The 19,195-nt window shown below is 35.8% G+C and overlaps 1 protein-coding gene and 1 pseudogene across 1 annotated transcript in view; both read right to left on the bottom strand.

Annotated features, from left to right (window-relative positions):
• The window catches only part of EFCAB13 (EF-hand calcium binding domain 13), a 249,822-nt gene that overhangs the window by 41,537 nt on the left and 189,090 nt on the right, over positions 1–19,195 (bottom strand). The window contains exons 43-46 of the mRNA XM_043900794.1: positions 17,752–17,805; positions 17,069–17,173; positions 8,919–8,972; positions 8,108–8,212 (exon numbers count right to left, since the gene is read on the bottom strand). Coding sequence (XP_043756729.1) covers positions 8,108–8,212; positions 8,919–8,972; positions 17,069–17,173; positions 17,752–17,805 — 318 coding nt within the window. The remainder of the gene's footprint in view (positions 1–8,107; positions 8,213–8,918; positions 8,973–17,068; positions 17,174–17,751; positions 17,806–19,195) is intronic.
• LOC122693472 lies at positions 1,863–3,061 on the bottom strand (annotated as a pseudogene).

The following is a 19,195-nucleotide window of genomic DNA, read 5'->3' as shown; positions in this document are numbered from 1 at the left end:
CACTATCACTAATCATCAGAGAAATGCATATCAAAACCACAATGAGATGTCACTTCACACCTGTTAGAGTGGCCATCATGAAAAAGAGCTAACAAATACTGATGAAGATGTGGAAAAAAAGAACACTTGTACATTGTTAGTGAAAGTGTAAATTGGTGCAGCCACTACAGAAAAGAATATGGATGTTTCTCAAATAATGAAAAATAAAACTATGATATCATATTATCCAGCAATTGCACTTGTGGATATATATTTGAATGAAAAAAAAATCATATTGAAGAGACTTCTGTATTCCCATGTTCACTATAGCATAATTTATAATAGCAAAGATACGGAAAACAATCTAAGCATCCATCAAGAAATGAATGGGTAAAGAAAAATACACACACACACGTATACATAATGGGTTATTATTTAGCCATAAAAAGAAAAAAATTGCTATTTGCAACGACATAGATGGACTTTGAGAGCATTATGCTAAGTAAAATAAGTCAGGCAGAAAAGGCTAAACACTTACGATCTCGCTTATATGTGGAATCTAAAAAAATAGTTCATAGAAACAGAGAACAGATTGGTGGTTACCAACAGTAGGGGTTGGGGAAATGGATGAAAGTGGTCAAAAGGTATAAACTTTCAGTTAAAAGATAAATAATTTCTGGGGGTATAATGTACAGCATGATGACTACAGTTAACAATACTGTGTTATATACTTAAAAAGTTCCTAAGTAGATTTTAAGAGTTGTTATAGGTGATATATGTTAACTAAGCTTGTTGCGGTAATCATTTTGCAATACACATGTACATAAAATCATTCTATTTATTAATTTTTTTGAATTCAGCATTTTATTTAGCAAAATTTAAGTTATAACTACTCAGTAGTTCCTAGAACAAAGAATAAGTTGTTCTTCAGTGACAATTTTCTGACGAAATGAAGAGACACAACGTGACGTGTCTTCCCATTTGACTTTCAAGGCACAACCATAAAAGAGGATAATCTTTGCTGAATCAGCTTGACTTCTATCATAATGCTCTTGAGCTCCATGGACAGGGCAGCCTGGTGCTCTCAGAGACAGGTCCACAGGTGCAGCTGACAGTCCAGAGAGGAGCACCCACTCAGAAGGATGCCAAGCAGCTTCCAGAGGGTGAGGCTCCGGCTCTGCTGGGCGCCGAGCTAGATGGGGGTCTGGGGAGGTTGCAATCATGTGCTGGGAAGAGCTGATTTGAGAGGATGAAACTGACAATTTAGAGGAAAACACCAATCCTGACATGACAGCAGGTGAGTGTCTTAAGTCCAAATGTTAGAGACACCCACTTCAGTATAGCTACCTAGGCCTATAAATTCCTTTTTTCATACATCAGTTTAGGCTATCTTTTGTAAACCACAGTGTCCGAAAGAACATTGTTAAAATAAAAGGTGTAGAAGACTTGGGACAGTCATGAGGAGACAGTGGGCAGAGCTAACCCCAAGGAAGAAGCCCAGCTCTATCAACAACTGTCCAGCCCCGAGAAGACTGAAGGTGGCCTCATTTGAGTAGCAAACAGTAATGTTTAAATTTCAAAAAAATATTTATCCTGCTTCCTAATATTACTTAAACTACACAGTTCCATGAGGCAGGGTAAACTTGAAATCAGTGAAATAGTAATGATCTTTCAAAACTGAGCAGCTGAACTGCAAAGGTTAGATTAAATCAAACTTAATAAAAAGCACTTTATGCTATTAGTGTCCATACTCATCTTTAACATGAATTGGTTTTTCAAAAGGGGGATGACGTAGGGATGTTGAAAACAAAGTGAGACCAGATTTGCATTCGTCTCATTCTGTTCAGTTTCCATAATGGAAGGACGGATCCACTATCATTTCTTCACCAGTTTTCTTTGTTGCTGGCATCTTGCACATTCTGTCCTCCACGATGAGGAAGGAACGCTTGCTGGGTGGCACCGCTCTGCTACTGGAGATGCTAGGTTTGTATTTTGATAAAATCTGGCGAATATCTTCTGGAATCATAGTAACTTCTGGAGGTGTAGGTGTTTTAAGCAGATTCTGGTAAGAAGAAATTGTAGGAGAAGAGGGATCTGCAAAATTCTCAAAGCACTCATCTGAACTTGAAACTAATGATGTACTTTCTTTCGTTTCTAAGTCATTCGATGAACTGTTTGTGGATACCATAGCTGTGCTGCTCTTTGTAGAAGGGACTTTCAAACCAGGAGTGCAGAATGTAGGTGCCAAGGGAGAATGTGTGCTCAGCATCATTTTTTCCCAACGGCTGGGTTATGAGGCCAGGAGTGGCAAAGACATTATCACTGGGCACTGGTTCTGTTTCTATGGTCTCACTGTTAGTTTTCACATTTTTAAGTCCAATTGTGTAATCATCATTTAAACACATAGTATATTCAGAGATACCAAAGTGTTCTAATTTAGGAGTTACACACTCAAAATCATCCATCTTTAGTGCACATTTTGGAGTTTTTACTAGTGAGTATTTGGAAAATGGAGTTAAAATTTTTGGCTCTTCCTTCTAGTTGTTTACTGCTTGGGGAGGGTTTGGTAGAATTTGGGATACGATGTACCGCTCAAGTCCAAAATCAGAAAGTTGTGGACTATGCGGTGACTTCTCAGAAACAGAAGTGCTTGCAGCAGCAGAATCCAACAAATCATCTTTCACGTCAGGCTTCTCAGGACGTTCACATTCACTGGACTCTGGTTTAGAGTCAGTGACTTCTTGCTCATCCACTGAATTTTTCTTGGCACGTGGAGTATATTCATACTTCTGGAAAAACTCTTTTATTTTCATGATATCCATTGAATTCTTTTTCATCAATATTTTTGTTGCTTTTATAAAACCAGTGTTTTCTTGACTTGCCAAGTTTGCTTTATCAAGAAGAATATTGACATCATTCTTTAGAATTCGTACTTCTGAGTTAAGGTCATGTAAACTCTCATTGGACAATCTTCAAAGTCGCTATTCTCTCCGTCCAGTGCTCGCTGCAGCCGGGCCATCCTGCTGTCCAGGGTGACTGCCAGAGACCACAGTTTCTCGCAAAAGCCTCGGATCGGATCCATAGGAGAGGCCAGCTCCCCGCCTCAGAGCCCGCAGCCGTTTGATCCCGGCGCCTGAAGCGCCATTGGTTCTTGTAGCTGCGAACAGCCTTTCTCAAAATCATTATATTTAAACTTACAAAATGCTATATGTCAACTATATCTCAATAAAATTGGAATAAGAAATAGATAAAAATCAATGTATAGATACAAAATACACAGAACATCTACATTTCATCCTTACCCAATCTCTTACCCTTGGGTTCTACCCCTCAATAGTAACAACGTTTTGCTATTTTTTTTCAGTTCTGGTTTTTTGCTTCATAATTCTAAATGATATTCTTGTTCCTGTATTTCTTGAATAATCAATGTTATAGAATGTCTATCAGTTATTACAAAATATAACTATTTCTTTTACAATACTACTTTGTTCCTTAATCCCCTTTTCATATTTTGGGGGAATATTTTAATTTAAAAATTTTATAGGTTTTTTAATAACTCTAAAATTTACTTGTTCCTTTACTTCTCTGCTTCGTTACCAAATACATCTATTTTTTTCTTTTTCTGCTTCTGGGTAACCTGTCTTGATTAAAAAAGTCTCCCTCAAACCAATATTTTAAAATATTCTCCTAATTTTTCCTAATATCTTTACATTTTACATTGAGAGTGTCAAATCACACAAAGTGTTTTTTTTTTCTGCTTATATTGTAAGATAAGGGGATTCCTATTTTTTTTAGATGGCAAGTACTATTTAAAAAATCATTCTTTAATAAGCATCAAGTTATCCATTATGCTAGATTTATTTTAAAACTGTTTAGTAGTCTATTTAAAGTCTACATTGGAGAAGGCAATGGCAACCCACTCCAGTACTCTTGCCTGGAAAATTCCATGGGAGGAGCCTGGTAAGCTGCAGTCCATGAGGTCGCTAAGAGTTGGACATGACTGAGAGGCTTCCCTTTCACTTTAAAGTCTACATATTTATCTGTTACTTGCCAGTGAAATTTAGTTTTGGTTATGGTAGTTTTATAATAACTGCTAATATCCGATAAGGCAAATCTCCTTTTTAGTCTTCTTTCTCCTGACTTCTTGGATATAGTTGGGCATTTATTCTTCCACTTGTTCTTGAAAATCATTTTACAAGTTCTTATAATAAAACCCTATTGGATCATATGGTAGTTCTATTTTTACTATTTTGAGGAATCTTCATATTATTTTCCATGTTTTCCCTAGTAGCTCAGCTGGTAAAGAATCCACCAGCAATGCAGAAGACCCCAGTTAGATTCCTGGGTTGGGAAGATCCCCTGAAGAAGGGATGGGCTACCCACTCAAGTATTCTTGGGCTTTCCTAGTGGGCTCAGCTGGTAAAGAATCCACCTGCAATTCAAGAGACCTGGGTTTGATCCCTGGGTTGGGAAGATCCCCTGAAGAAGGGAACAGGAGAATTTCATGGGGTAGCAAAGAGTCAGATACGACTGGGAGACTTCTGCTTTCATGTTATTTTCCATAGTGGCTGCAACAATTTACATTCCCAACAACGGTGTTCTAGGTCTTCCTTTTCTCCACATTCTCATCAGTACTTATTTTAACTTTTTTTTTTTTTTGGTCATGCCACGCGGCATGCAGATCTTAGTTCCCTGATCAGGAATCAAAACTCATGCCCCTTGTAGTGGAAGCATGGAGTCTTACCCACTGATTGCCAGGGAGATTCTATTTATTGTTTGCTGTGTTTTTGATGACAGCCATTCTGATAGGTGTGAAGCGATATCTCTTTGTGGTTTTGATTTGCATTTCCCTGATGCTTAGCAATGTTGAGCAACTTTACATGTGTTTTTGACCATCTGCATGTCTTCTTTGGAAAAATGTCTATTCAGGTCTTCTGCCCGTTTTTAATCGAGGTTTTTTGTTTTTTTTTTTTGAGTTGTATGAGTTCTTTATACAAATTTGGATATTAACCTCTTGGATATTATTTGCAAATATCTTCTCCCATTCAGTAGAATGACTTTTTGTTTTGTTGATGTTTTCCTTTTGCTGTGCAAAAGTGCCTAACTTTGATTAGGTTCCATTTGTTTATTTTTGCTTTTGTTTTCCTTGCCTGAGGAGACTGATTCAAAAAAAATATTATTAAGACATATCAAAGAATGTACTACTTATGATGTGTTCTTCCAGGAGTTTTATGGTTTTCAGTCTTACATGTAGGTCATAATTCATTTTGAGTTTATTTTATGGTGCGAGAAAATGTCCTAACTTAATTTTTTTACATGTATCTGTCCAGTTTTCCTAACACCACTTATTGAAGAGACTATCTTTCCCCCATTGTATATTTTTGCCTGATTTGTGGTAGATTAATTAATTATGTGTGTATGGATTTATTTCTGGCTCTCTATTCTGTTCCATAGATCTATGTGTCTGTTTTCATGCCAATACACCATAGTGTTTTGATCACTCTAGCTTTATGGTATAGTGTGAAGTCAGGGAGTGTGATAGTTCCAGCTTTGTTCTTTTTCCTCAAGATTGCTTTTGGTATTTGGGGTCTTTTGTGGTTCCATATGAACTTTAGGATTTTTTGCTCTAGTTCTGTGAAAACTGTCATGGGTACTTTGATAGGGATTACATTAAATTTGTAGATCGCTTTGAGTAGTATGGATATTTCTAACAATACTATTACATGATTCAGCAATTCCACTCCTAAGTATATACCTGCAGAAGACACTACTTAGAAAAACTGTATGTACCTCAATGCTCATAGCAGCATTATTTACAATAGCCAAGATATGAAAGAAATCTCTGTTTCCATCAACAGATGAATGGATAAAGAAGATGTAGTGTGCAGTGATAAGTCATTTTGATATCATGCACCTTAATATGATGCTACAAGAATAACACTCCATCTTTGTGGTATTATTTTTGAAAATTTATATTCCCTGGTCTAATTTTGAGAAAACATCAACTTCAAAATGAGGGATTTTCTATAAAATATATGACCAGTACTTTCCAAAATTGTCAAAGTCATGAAAAACAAAGATTAAAAATTTGTTAGATTGAAGAAGATGAAGAAGACATGATGACTAAATGCAACATAGGATTTCAGCAGATAAAAGACACTAATGGAAAAAGAGGGATCCCTGAATAAAATCAGTAGTTTAATTTTTAAAAAAGAAGATATGTTGTGTATGTGTATGTATATACACACATATATACACATACACAACACATACAATGGAATATTGATCAACCATAAAAAAGAATGAAGTTCTGCCATTTGTAATAATATGGATGGATGGGATGGTATTATGCTTAATGAAGTCAGAGTGAGACAGAAAAATGCTGTATGTTTTTACTTAAATGCAGTATCAAAAAATATAACAAACACGTTAATACAACAAAACAGAAACAGATTCACAGATACAGAGAACAAACCATTACCAGTAGGAAGGGGTGGGAGGGCAGGACAAGAGAGAGGAAGGGGATTAAGAGACACAAACTATTAGGTGTAAAATATAAAAGCTATAAAGATATAATGTACATCACAGGGATTATAGCCAATATTTTATAATAAATTTAAATGGAGTATAATCTATCAAAATGTTGAATCACTATGTTGTATATCTTAAACTAACATAATATTGTCAATCAACTATACTTTGATAAAAAAACCCCATTGGGATTTTATATTTTATATAAAGATATAGGTATATAATATAGAAATATATACAACACAAAATATAAATGTGTATATATTATTTTAGAATAATTGATATCTTTGTTTCAGTAAATCTTGAGAAATTTTTCCATCTCAGAGCAGTGGTTTATAATCCATTAACTTCCGCCATTGAGGGGATATCCTCAGTGAAAAGAAAAGAAGGAAGGTGATCCAGTTTAATATCTTTGTCAGTTGGTTCTCTAGTTAATGATAAAGAAGAGTCTTTATGCTTGAAATGCCCTTAGCAGTACGTCTCTGGCTAAGAATTATCTGTAGCAAATAGCACCCATGAGCTGTAAGGCATGGTTCCCTGAATAATGTCACAAAGACTATACAACTTTCTGGAGATGCTTCATAATTTAAATGCTCCTACTGTGTGAGGTGATTTATAGAGACTTCATTTATTCTCAACCAGAATAGCATGTCCAACATGGGAAGAAAGAAACTATGGAGTTGCCCTTGACATTTCAGGCCTCTATTTTTTTTTTAATAATGCTTTTATCCTAGACATCATTTGGTGAAGCTTGACACTAGGTAAGATCTCTGATTTATGTCAGTCTGATTTAACAATCTGAACCTGAGTGTTAGTTTACCATTCAAGAACATGAATTAACCTTTTATGTTCCTTAACAAGATTTTACTCTATACAGATCCTATTTTTTGTAAAATGCATTCTTAGATAGTTGGTGGGTTTTCTTGAAGTTATAAATCAAGTACTTTTCCTATTTGGTCATTGTAAGCTTTGGGAAAGCCACTGAGGTTTGTATATTTATCTTGTATTTAGTTACCTGAACCAAAATGGTTTGTCTAAGACCCAATAGGGCTTCCCAGATGGCGCTAGTGGTAAAGAACCCACCTGCCAAAACAGGAGACATAAGAGACACAGGTTCGATTCCTGGGTCAGGAAGATCCCCTGGATGAGGAAATGGCAACCCACTTCAGCATCTTTGCCTGGAGAACCCCAAGGACAGAGGAGCACAGCAGGCTACAGTCCATGGAGTTGCAAAGAATTGGACACAATTGAAGCAACTTTGCATGTATAAGACTTGGTAATTATGATAGATTTCTTTTAGTTTGTGTGCTGTGTTTCTTAGATACACAATCATATCATCTGAAACTAAAGGTAATATTGTCTCTTTCTCAGTATTATTTCATCCCATTTCCTCACTGAAGTAGCTAGAATCCTTAAAACAATGTTGAATGACAGTAACAATAGTTGGCATTTGTAGCTTTTTCTTTCTAAGTTTAGGGTACTTTAAGATTTTAAAGTTTTATGTTATTACCAACTAAATCTAGTTTTAGAAATTCTCAGCTGTAAGACATGGAGAAAACTCCCTTTAGAGACTGACAATGCTTTTTACTATTCATACCATCAACAGGTAGATTTTCATTTAGCTGTTCAAATTCTTTTTCAGTGAGTTTGATATCCATTTTTTCTAGAAGTGGTCTCAAGTTGCTGATGTCACCTTTTCCTCCTTAAGAAAGAGAGAAAAGTAACATGAAAGCCACTGAATGATCTAAAAGATGAAAAACACATTTGTCTTTAAATGTCTTTCATGAGTATGTATAAGTATCATAATAAAAGAGACAACAAAAAATAAAATTTGCATGTTTGTATTGCTATTGCCATTTCTGATAAGAAGACTATAGCTTCCATTTGACTTTTCCAAGAGCATAGAGAAAGCCAACAGGTACAATGAGAATGGAACACATTTTCTTAAAACCTATGCTGGTGACAAGTCTACATAGAGAAGACGTTCTCAAGAAGGTTATTGGGCCGAATGGTAACCGGACCTGGAGAATCCTCATCTATTACTCCCAGTAGTCCTAATTTACTGTACAAAATAGTTTTATTTATTTATTTTTTTGGATCAGACTCCAAAATTGGCTGTTGTTGTTGCTGAACAACTTTTCTAAATTCAGTGGTGAGGCTATTCCTCCACTTCAATTTTTCTTTGCAAAATTACATACCAATTATTTACCTGGGAGCAATATTAGAAAAATTCCATGTATGGTATTTCCTATGAAGATAATACTATACACGTCATTTCTGTGTAAAATGAAAATACACTGAAAGAAGCAAAAATAATGAATAAAAATATAAAGAAGGATAAAAGATTCAAAATCTTAGGAAAAGACTGAAGATATCAGACAAAAGTATCAATACATTACAATTCTTACTTCTGAAAGACATCACATCCTTTAGTGCTTTATTTGTATGCACCTTTCCATCACCTGTTAAAAAAGGGGATTTGGATTATGATACAGGGAAATTGATAATGGAATTCACAAAACAGAATTTATCTCTTATATTTAAGAAGAAGAAGAATTTGTCTTAGAATACTTTTATCTGTTTTACCTTGAAGTAGTAATAACATGAAGGAATACTAAAGTCTTTAAATATACAAAACTATTCACACTTTGTCCCACAAAGCCATTTTTTTTGTAGAATTCTACCATGCTGAATATACATGCTCAAGTTCTTTAAAAAAGTGTTTCATGTCCATTTATACATGCATGTTGATGTCCATTGTCAAAAGCCTATTTTCATATTCGGTGGTCTTTTTATTTAAAAAAAATCTTTAAAAAGTTCTTAATTATCTCTCTGTTACACTTATTGCAAATAATTTCCAAAGTTGGTATTTGCTTTTTATCTCATGCAGAAATATTAAATCTTGTCAATTTATTAATTCTGGATGTTGAGTATTAATATTTCTGCAGTTGATTCAAGAAAAAAGAATGTATGTACGTGTATATATTTATTGGAGGGGCAGGGGTGTGGATAGAGACAGAGAAAGTATGGATAAATGATAAAGCTAATGGGCAAATTGTAAACAAATTGTGAACCTGGGTAAAGGGTAGGAGGGAGTTCTTTGTACTCTTCTTAAAATTTTTCTAAAAATTTAATATTATGTTTAAATAAAGTTAAAATGCTAGAAGTAAAAAAATCCAACCATCTAAAAACATTAAAATTATTTTGGAAGTAACATTTGGGTTTAAGAGAAAAAATGAAACTGTAAGCTAATTAACAATGATGATAATAAGAACTATATATCTGATCCCATGAAATAAGGCTAAAGGAACTAAGATGAAAACAGTCAACCATTTAACTTCAAGAATAATGGAGAATGAAAATGTCCTAAAGACAGAAAAAGGAACTGACAAAAATTATAGCAGAAATTAATACATTAAACAAATAGTAAATAACAAATAAGTCTAAGAATTGGGTTGTTTGTGGGGTAGGAAATAATAACACAGATTAATTGCTTAGAAGTATAACTGAGAAAAATATAAAGCATAAATACAGCAAATCAGACTGAGATTGATCAGTATCAGTCTTAATCTTCTAATTGTGCTGTGATTATGTAAGAGAATTATATGCATGTATATGTATATATATGTGTGTGTACATATATATTTTTTTAAGATAATGAACACTAAATACAGTGTGCATTAATTAGAAGATTAAGATTGATACTGAATGAGACTAGGGAAATAATTATCAATACAGGGGAAATTTTAAAAAGTTTTATGAGGCTATTTTGCCATGCTCTTTGTTTTAAAGCTGGAGAGTATTACACCTCATGAAGTAACTCACACAGAATGATAAATACTGTATGTTTTTACTTATTGTGGAATCTAAAAAATAAGACAAGTGAATGAATAAAATCATTGCTTATCTTATTATGGCAGTTTTAACTGGAAATTTCAGTGATTCTTAAACCAAAATCTACATGACAGTGTCAGAGTCAGAAAGTGACAAAAATAGTACAAAGATTTCTCATATAGTCTTTACCCAGATTTTTCTATGTATAGGTCTTTTGTTTCTTTAGGGAGATATACTCCTAAGTATCTTATTCTTTTTGTTGCAATGGTGAATGGTATTGTTTCCTTAATTTCTCTGTTTTTTCATTGTTAGTATATAGGAATGCAAGGGATTTCTGTGTGTTAATTTTATATCCTGCAACTTTACTGTATTCATTGATTAGCTCTAGTAATTTTCTGGTGGAGTCTTTAGGGTTTTCTATGTAGAGGATCATGTCATCTGCAAACAGCGAGACTTTCACTTCTTCTTTTCCTATCTGGATTCCTTTTACTTCTTTTTCTGCTCTGATTGCTGTGGCCAAAAGTTCCAACACTATGTTGAATAGTAGTGGTGAGAGTGGGCACCCTTGTCTTGTTCCTGATTTCAGGGGAAATGCTTTCAATTTTTCACCATTGAGGGTAATGCTTGCTGTGGGTTTGTCATATATAGCTTTTATTATGGTGAGGTATGTTCCTTCTATTCCTGCTTTCTGGAGAGTTTTAATCATAAATGGGTGTTGAATTTTGTCAAAGGCTTTCTCTGCATCTATTGAGATAATCATATGGTTTTTATCTTTCAATTTGTTAATGTGGTGTATTACGTTGATTGATTTGCAGATATTAAAGAATCCTTGCATTCCTGGGATAAAGCCCACTTGGTCATGGTGTATGATTTTTTTAATATGTTGTTGGATTCTGTTTGCTAGAATTTTGTTAAGGATTTTTGCATCTATGTTCATCAGTCATATTGGCCTGTAGTTTTCTTTTTTGGTGGCATCTTTGTCTGGTTTTGGAATTAGGGTGATGCTGGCCTCATAGAATGAGTTTGGAAGTTTATCTTCCTCTGCAATTTTCTGGAAGAGTTTGAGTAAGATAGGTGTTAGCTCTTCTCTAAATTTTTGGTAGAATTCAGCTGTGAAGCCATCTGGTCCTGGGCTTTTGTTTGCTGGAAGATTTTTGATTACAGTTTCAATTTCCTTGCTTGTGATGGGTCTGTTAAGATTTTCTATTTCTTCCTGGTTCAGTTTTGGAAGGTTATACTTTTCTAAGAATTTGTCCATTTCATCCAAGTTGTCCATTTTATTGGCATAGAGCTGCTGGTAGTAGTCTCTTATGATCCTTTGTATTTCAGTGTTGTCTGTTGTGATCTCTCCATTTTCATTTCTAATTTTGTTAATTTGGTTCTTCTCTCTTTGTTTCTTAATGAGTCTTGCTAATGGTTTGTCAATTTTGTTTATTTTTTCAAAAAACCAGTTTTTTCAAAACTTTTAGCTTTGTTGATTTTTGCTATGGTCTCTTTAGTTTCTTTTGCATTTATTTCTGCCCTAATTTTTAAGATTTCTTTCCTTCTGCTAACTCTGGGGTTCTTCATTTCTTCCTTCTCTAACTGCTTTAGGTGTAGAGTTAGGTTATTTATTTGGCTTTTTTCTTGTTTCTTGATGTAAGCCTGTAATGCTATGAACCTTCCCCTTAGCACTGCTTTTACAGTGTCCCATAGGTTTTGGGTTGTTGTGTTTTCATTTTCATTCATTTCTATACATATTTTGATTTCTTTTTTGATTTCTTCTATGATTTGTTGGTTATTCAGAAGCATGTTATTTAGCCTCCATATATTTGAATTTTTAACAATTTTTTTCCTGTAATTGAGATCTAATCTTACTGCACTGTGGTCAGAAAAGATGACTGGAATGATTTCAATTTTTTTGAATTTTCCAAGACCAGATTTATGGCCCAGGATGTGATCTCCTCTGGAGAAGGTTCCGTGTGCACTTGAGAAAAAGGTGAAGTTGATTGTTTTGGGGTGAAATGTCCTATAGATATCAATTAGGTCTAGCTGGTCCATTGTGTCATTTAAGGTTTGTGTTTCCTTGTTAAATTTTCTGTTTAGTTGATCTATCCATAGTTGTGAGTGGGGTATTAAAGTCTCCCACTATTATTGTGTTACTATTAATTTCCTCTTTCATACTCGTTAGCGTTTGCCGTACATATTGCGGTGCTCCTATGTTGGGTGCATATATAATTGTTATATCTTCTTCTTGCATTAATCCTTTGATCATTATGTAGTGTCCTTCTTTGTCTCTTTTCACATCCTTTATTTGAAAGTCTATTTTATCTGATATGAGTATTGCGACTCCTGCTTTCTTTTGGTCTCCATTTGCGTGAAATATTTTTTTCCAGCCCTTCACTTTTAGTCTGTATGTGTCTCTTGCTTTGAGGTGGGTCTCTTGTAGACAGCATATATAGGGGTCTTGTTTTTGTATCCATTCAGCCAATCTTTGTCTTTTGGTTGGGGCATTCAACCCATTTACATTTAAGGTAATTATTGATAGGTGTGGTCCCGTTGCCATTTACTTTGTTGTTTTGGGTTCACGTTTATACAACCTTTCTGTGTTTCCTGTCTAGAGAAGATCCTTTAGCATTTGTTGAAGAGCTGGTTTGGTGGTGCTGAATTCTCTCAGCTTTTGCTTGTCTGTAAAGCTTTTGAATTCTCCTTCATATCTGAATGAGATCCTTGCTGGGTACAGTAATCTAGGTTGTAGGTTATTCTCTTTCATTACTTTAAGTACGTCCTGCCATTCCCTTCTGGCCTGGAGGGTTTCTATTGATAGATCAGCTGTTATCCTTATGGGAATCCCCTTGTGTGTTATTTGTTGTTTCTCCCTTGCTGCTTTTAATATTTGTTCTTTGTGTTTGATCTTTGTTAATTTGATTAATATATGTCTTGGGGTGTCTCGCCTTGGGTTTATCCTCTTTGGGACTCTCTGGGTTTCTTGGACTTGGGTGGCTATTTCCTTCCCCATTTTAGGGAAGTTTTCAGCTATTATCTCCTCGAGTATCTTCTCATGTCTTTTCTTTTTGTCTTCTTCTTCTGGGACTCCTATGATTCGAATGTTGGGGCGTTTCACATTGTCCCAGAGGTCCCTGAGGTTGTCCTCATTTCTTTTGATTCTTTTTTCTTTTTTCCTCTCTGCTTCATTTATTTCCACCATTTTATCTTCTACCTCACTTATCCTATCTTCTGTCTCCGTTATTCTACTCTTGGTTCCCTCCAAAGTGTTTTTGATCTCATTCATTGCATTATTCATTTTTAATTGACTCTTTTTTATTTCTTCTAGGTCTTTATTAAACATTTCTTGCATCTTTTCAATCTTTGTCTCCAGGTTATTTATCTGTAACTCCATTTTGTTTTCAAGATTTGGGATCATTTTTATTATCATTATTCTAAATTCTTTTTCAGGTAGATTCCCTATCTCCTCCTCTTTTGTTTGACTTGGTGGGCATTTTTCATGTTCCTTTACCTGTTGGGTATTTCTTTGCCTTTTCATCTTGTTTAGATTGCTGTGTCTGGAGTGGGCTTTCTGTATTCTGGAGGTCTGTGGTTCCTTTTTATTGTGGAGGTTTTACCCAGTGGGTGGGGTTAGACGATTGGCTTGTCAAGGTTTCCTGGTTAGGGAAGCTTGCGTCGGTGTTCTTGTGCGTGGAACTTGATTTCTTCTCTTTGGAGAGCAATGGAGTGCCCAGTAATGAGTTTTGAGATGGGTCTATGTGTTAGGTGTCACCTTGGGCAGCCTGTATGTTGACGTTTAGGGCTATGTTCCTGCGTTGCTGGAGAATTTGCTTGGTATGTCTTGCTCTAAAACTTATTGGCTCTTGGGTGGTGGTTGGTTTCAGTGTAGGTATGGAGGCTTTTGGACGGTCACTTATTACTTAAAGTTCCATGTAATCAGGAGTTTTCTGGTGTTCTCAGGTTTTGGGCTTAAGTCTCCTGCCTCTGGATTTCAGTTTTATTCTTCCTGTAGTCTCGGGACTTCTCCAACTATACAGCACTGATAAGAAAACTTCTAGGTTAATGGCAAAAAGATTCTCCCCCGTTAGGGACACTCAGAGAGGTTCACAGAGTTACATGAAGAAGAGGAGAGGGAGGAGGGAGATAGAGATGTGCAGGAGGAGAAAAAGGGGGACTCGAGAGAGACAGATCTACGCAGTTGTCTGTTCCCAGAGTGTTCTCCGTAGCCCAGACACCTGCCAAGATTCACAGAATTGGATTGGGAAGAGAAGGGGAAAGGAGGAAATAGAGGTGTTCTGAGGTAGAAAACAGAGTCAAGATTGGGAGAGAATAATCAACACACTCCTGAATAAAAATGGGAACTGAATATTGGATTCTTAAATGTTCACAATTTATATCATATACTGAAAAACAAAAATTAAAAATCTAGAGTAGAGGTTAGACTCTTAAAATACTATATTAAAAACAAAAACCAAAACACACACAAAAAAATTTTGGAAATATATATGAAGTTCAGTTTAAAAATAGGGCTTCTCTTCTTTTTTTTTTTTGGTAAGGTTATAGTGTATTGAAAATGAAAATTAAGGAGTAGTAGAGGAGTACTAGAGGACTTTAAAAGAAATAAGAGAAAAAGAAAAATAGAAAATAGAAAAGAAAAAGGAAAGAAAAGAAAAAAAAAGAAAGAAAAAAAATTTTTCCCTAATTAAAAAAATCGTAAAAATCTATGAAAATGGAAGTTAAGGAGTAATGGGGGAGTAATAGGGAATTTTAAAGGAAAATAAAAGAGAAAAAATGAAAAAGAAAAAAATTTTTTTTTCTTCTTTCTTACTTAAAAAAAAAAAAAAAAGAAGTAAAAATATATCTAGGAATTTCTCTGGAGCTGTTGCGGTCAGTGTGGGTTCGGCTCAGTTTCAGATAGATCCTCCTTCCAGCTTACACTTCTTGATATCTACAGGCCCCTTCCAGTGTAGTCGGTGTTTTCTAGAGGGATTTTAATCTGTTGCACCGGTCCCTTCTGAAGCGGTTCCCTTTGTTTATTTGGCTTCTGTTTGCCGGTCTCTTCAGAGCCTCATTTCCGCCCTGACACAGGAGGGCGGAGGTGGACTCTTATTCAGGTAGCTAGTTCTGTCGCGCTGCGGGGAGGGGCTGGCGCTGCGGGGAGGGGCTGGCGCTGCAGGGAGAGGCTGGTGCTGCTTTCTCCGTCTGCGCTGCTCAGGCTCCCGGCTGCTCTATATGGAGCGCGCCCCGCGCTGCGCGTGGTTCCAGCCCTCGGGTGTTCCACAAGAGCGCGGAACAAAAGGCTGCGCCTGCTCTTTGTGCCTTCCCCGTCAGAGCGGTCCAGGCAGCCAGGGGCTTGACAGGCACACTCTCCCCGGGTGCGGCGCGCCTACTCCCTTCCACGGTCCCAGTCTCAGTTTGCGCCGGCACCAGTCGGGTGCGTGCGTCTTCTGCCCTCCGCGTCCCCAGCCCCAGTCCCCGCCCGCGCCGGTCGGGTGCCTGCGCCCTGTGTCTCGCCACGACCTGCCCCCGCCTCCGGCGGGTCTGGGTCGGTCCACAGTCTGCGAGCTCTTCTCTGGACTTTCTCGGTCCCTTTGTTCTGCGAACGGCCGGCAGTGTGTTCGGGCCGGTAAATTTTCTCTCTCTCTTTTGCTCTCCCACAGTTCAAGTTGGCAACTCATAAAAGCTCCCTCCGATTGTCCTCAGGGCACTCAGGCCCGGACCCTACCCCAAGCAATGCCGCCAGCTCCTCTCCGTGCCGCCCCCACTTGCTGGTGGCGGATGTGGGTGTCTGGGGTACTTTTCTGCTGAGAGTTGCTTTTAGGCATGTAATCTGTGGGTTTTATTTATTGTTTCCCTCCCAGTCAGGTTGCCCTCCTAGATTCAAACACTCCCCCCAGGCCCGCCAGTGTGAGGGTTTCCCGGTGTCTGGAAACGTCCTCTAAAGACTCCATTCCCGGGACGGATCTCCGTCCTTAGCTCTTTTGTCTCACTTTTTATCTTTTATATTTTGTCCTACCTCCTTTCGAAGACAATGGGCTGCTTTTCTGGGCGCCTGATGACCTCAGCTAGCGATCAGAAGTTGTTTTGTGAAGTTTGCTCTGCGTTCAGTTATTCTTTTGATGAATTTGTAGGAGAGAAAGTGGTCTCCCCGTCCTACTCCTCCGCCATCTTGGCTCCTCCCAATACCCAGATTTTTCAAATGTTAAAATTTTACTGTATTTACTTTATCACCCTTTCTGTAGGTGCATGTTATTTTTTTCCTGAATGTTTGCAAGTGAATTTGCAGGCACAATGCCCTTAACCACTAAATTTTATATATATACATATATATATATATACACACACATACATGCATATAATTCTCTTACATAGTCACAGCACAATTAGAAGACTAAGACTGATACAGCACACCTAACTAATCTACAGAATTACTCAAATTTTACTAGTTGTTCCATTAATGTCATAAACAGCAACTAAGAATCAATTTCTCATGTTTCTTTATTCCTTAACCTGGGACAATTCCTCATTCTTTTTCCATCATGATTTTCACATTTTTGATGTGTACAACCCATTTATTTTGTACAATATCCCTCAATCTGGGTGGACTTTTAGAAATAACCCAGAGTTTAAATTTTCCAATAATCCATAGGCATTAAATTCTAAAGCTTTATAACTTCCCTCCCAGGCTTACAAGGTCTAGTTGTTCAAAGGAAGGTTCAGCAGCAGTTTTTAGGCTTACCACTAACTGGCAGTGCTTTCATCGGCTTTGTATATTCTGTTTCTGGAAGTTCAATTCCCATATCACTCAGCACATTTTCCACATTATTGATATTGATATTTTCACCTTTAAAAAGTTAGAAATAATTATACTTATTAATGATGATTCCAAATTTGAGGTTGAATAGCAAAAAGCACAATGAAGTTCCCATCTATTAGAGTTTTGGGGGAAATCAGAACTCTTAATTCAATACTAACAGACAACGGTTCTTTTTAAATTCTGAGAAAAAATAAATTTATTTCTATTACTGTTCAGTTAATCCACCTAGAAAGCTTATTAGGTAAGATTATATTTAATCTTATAAGAAAGTGTTACATGACTTTGTTAATAATGCAATTGTTGACTCATATACAATTATTCAATAAATCACAGTGCCATTTATTGTGCCTGCCTAGAATTTCACGCAGGGAAACATTTTATTTGGAAGGAAAGCTCTACAGTGTAGGATTTCCTATATAGATTTAGTCCTGTAAGTATATTTTGTATTGCTTTATTTTTGCTTCCTTTTTTCCAAACTTAAATTTATGCAACAAGACAAAACTTTCCATTGGATCTAGTGGCAGGATAGCAGGAAAACACACTAGAAAAATAAAAATTATTGTCAAACTTTAGGACGCTCAGTTTATCAGTAATTTACCACTAACCTGTGAATGCTTTCACTTCATCCATTACCTTTTTCATATCAACTTTCCCATCAACTGCAAGAAAACACACATGTTACATCTATCTATCTATCTACACACACACACACACACACACACACACACACACACACATAACACAAAAGATGAGAAAGTAAACAAAAAAATTTTAGTACTTATCACTTGCGATAGAATTGTATTTCTCCCCTTCATTGGTATAAAATAAGGAAAATGTTTTACATTTCACATATATAACTATATTAACAATGTGACATTGATATTTTTTGCTTTAAGATATTAAAACTTGTATAAAAATATGTATACCATATTTTTTATGGTATACACCGTTTTATTTTTGGAAATTTTCTACTCATATAAAGTTGACCCATACTCACTATTTAGTCACTATTATAATTTAAGCCAAAAATAATTCATTAACTTTAAATTACATGGGCAAGTTATAAATGACTTAACACATACACAGTTGTTAATTACAACTTTTGTATATAATAGATATTCAATGAGCTATTTCATCAGTGTTTAAAAGGACATTCAAATAGAAACATTAGAGAGACAAAATAAGCTCACTAAATCAGAATCTCAATTGTATTAAGTATCGAGAAAGAGGAAAACAGTGAAACATTCTTGTGTTTTTATCTTCCGAGTATTTACCTGTTGACCGAATATATTACACTATTGAAAAAATACAACTATTAAGCATAATACAAAATCTGTTATAATTTCAGATGGGCATTCTGAGCTAAAAAAAAAAAAGGTCTTTAAAGCATACAAACATGGAGGCTAAACAACACGCTTCTGAATAACCAACAAATCACAGAAGAATTCTAAAAAGAAATCAAAATATGCATAGAAATGAATGAAATTGAAAACATGACAACCCAAAACCTATGGGATTCAGTAAAAGCAGTGCTAAGGGGAAGGTTCATAGCAATACAAGCTTACCTCAAGAAACAAGAGAAAAATCAAATAAATAACCTAACTTTACACCTAAAGCAACTAGAAAAAAGAAATGAAGAACCCCAAGGTTAGTAGAAGAAAAGAAATCATAAACATTAGGGCAGAAATAAATGAAAAATAAACAAAGGAGACTATAGCAAAAATCGACAAAGCTACAAGCTGGTTCTTTGAGAAGATAAATAAAATAGACAAACGATTAGCCAGACTCAGCAAGAAACAAAGGGAGAAGAATCAAATCAACAAAATTAGAAATGAAAGTGGAGAAATCACAACAGACAACACAGAAATACAAAGGATCATAAGAGACTACTATCAGCAACTATATGTCAATAAAATGGACAACTTGGAAGAAATGGACAACTTCTTAGAAAAGTATAACTTTCCAAAACTGAGCCAGGAAGAAATAGAAAATCTTAACAGACCCATCACAAGCACAGAAATAGAAACTGTAATCAAAAATCTTCCAACA

This window comes from Cervus elaphus, chromosome 5 (assembly GCF_910594005.1).
Source record: "Cervus elaphus chromosome 5, mCerEla1.1, whole genome shotgun sequence".
Classification (NCBI taxonomy): Eukaryota; Metazoa; Chordata; class Mammalia; order Artiodactyla; family Cervidae; genus Cervus; species Cervus elaphus.
The sequence above is the reverse complement of the archived record's forward strand: the minus strand, read 5'-3'. Positions and strand labels throughout refer to the sequence as shown.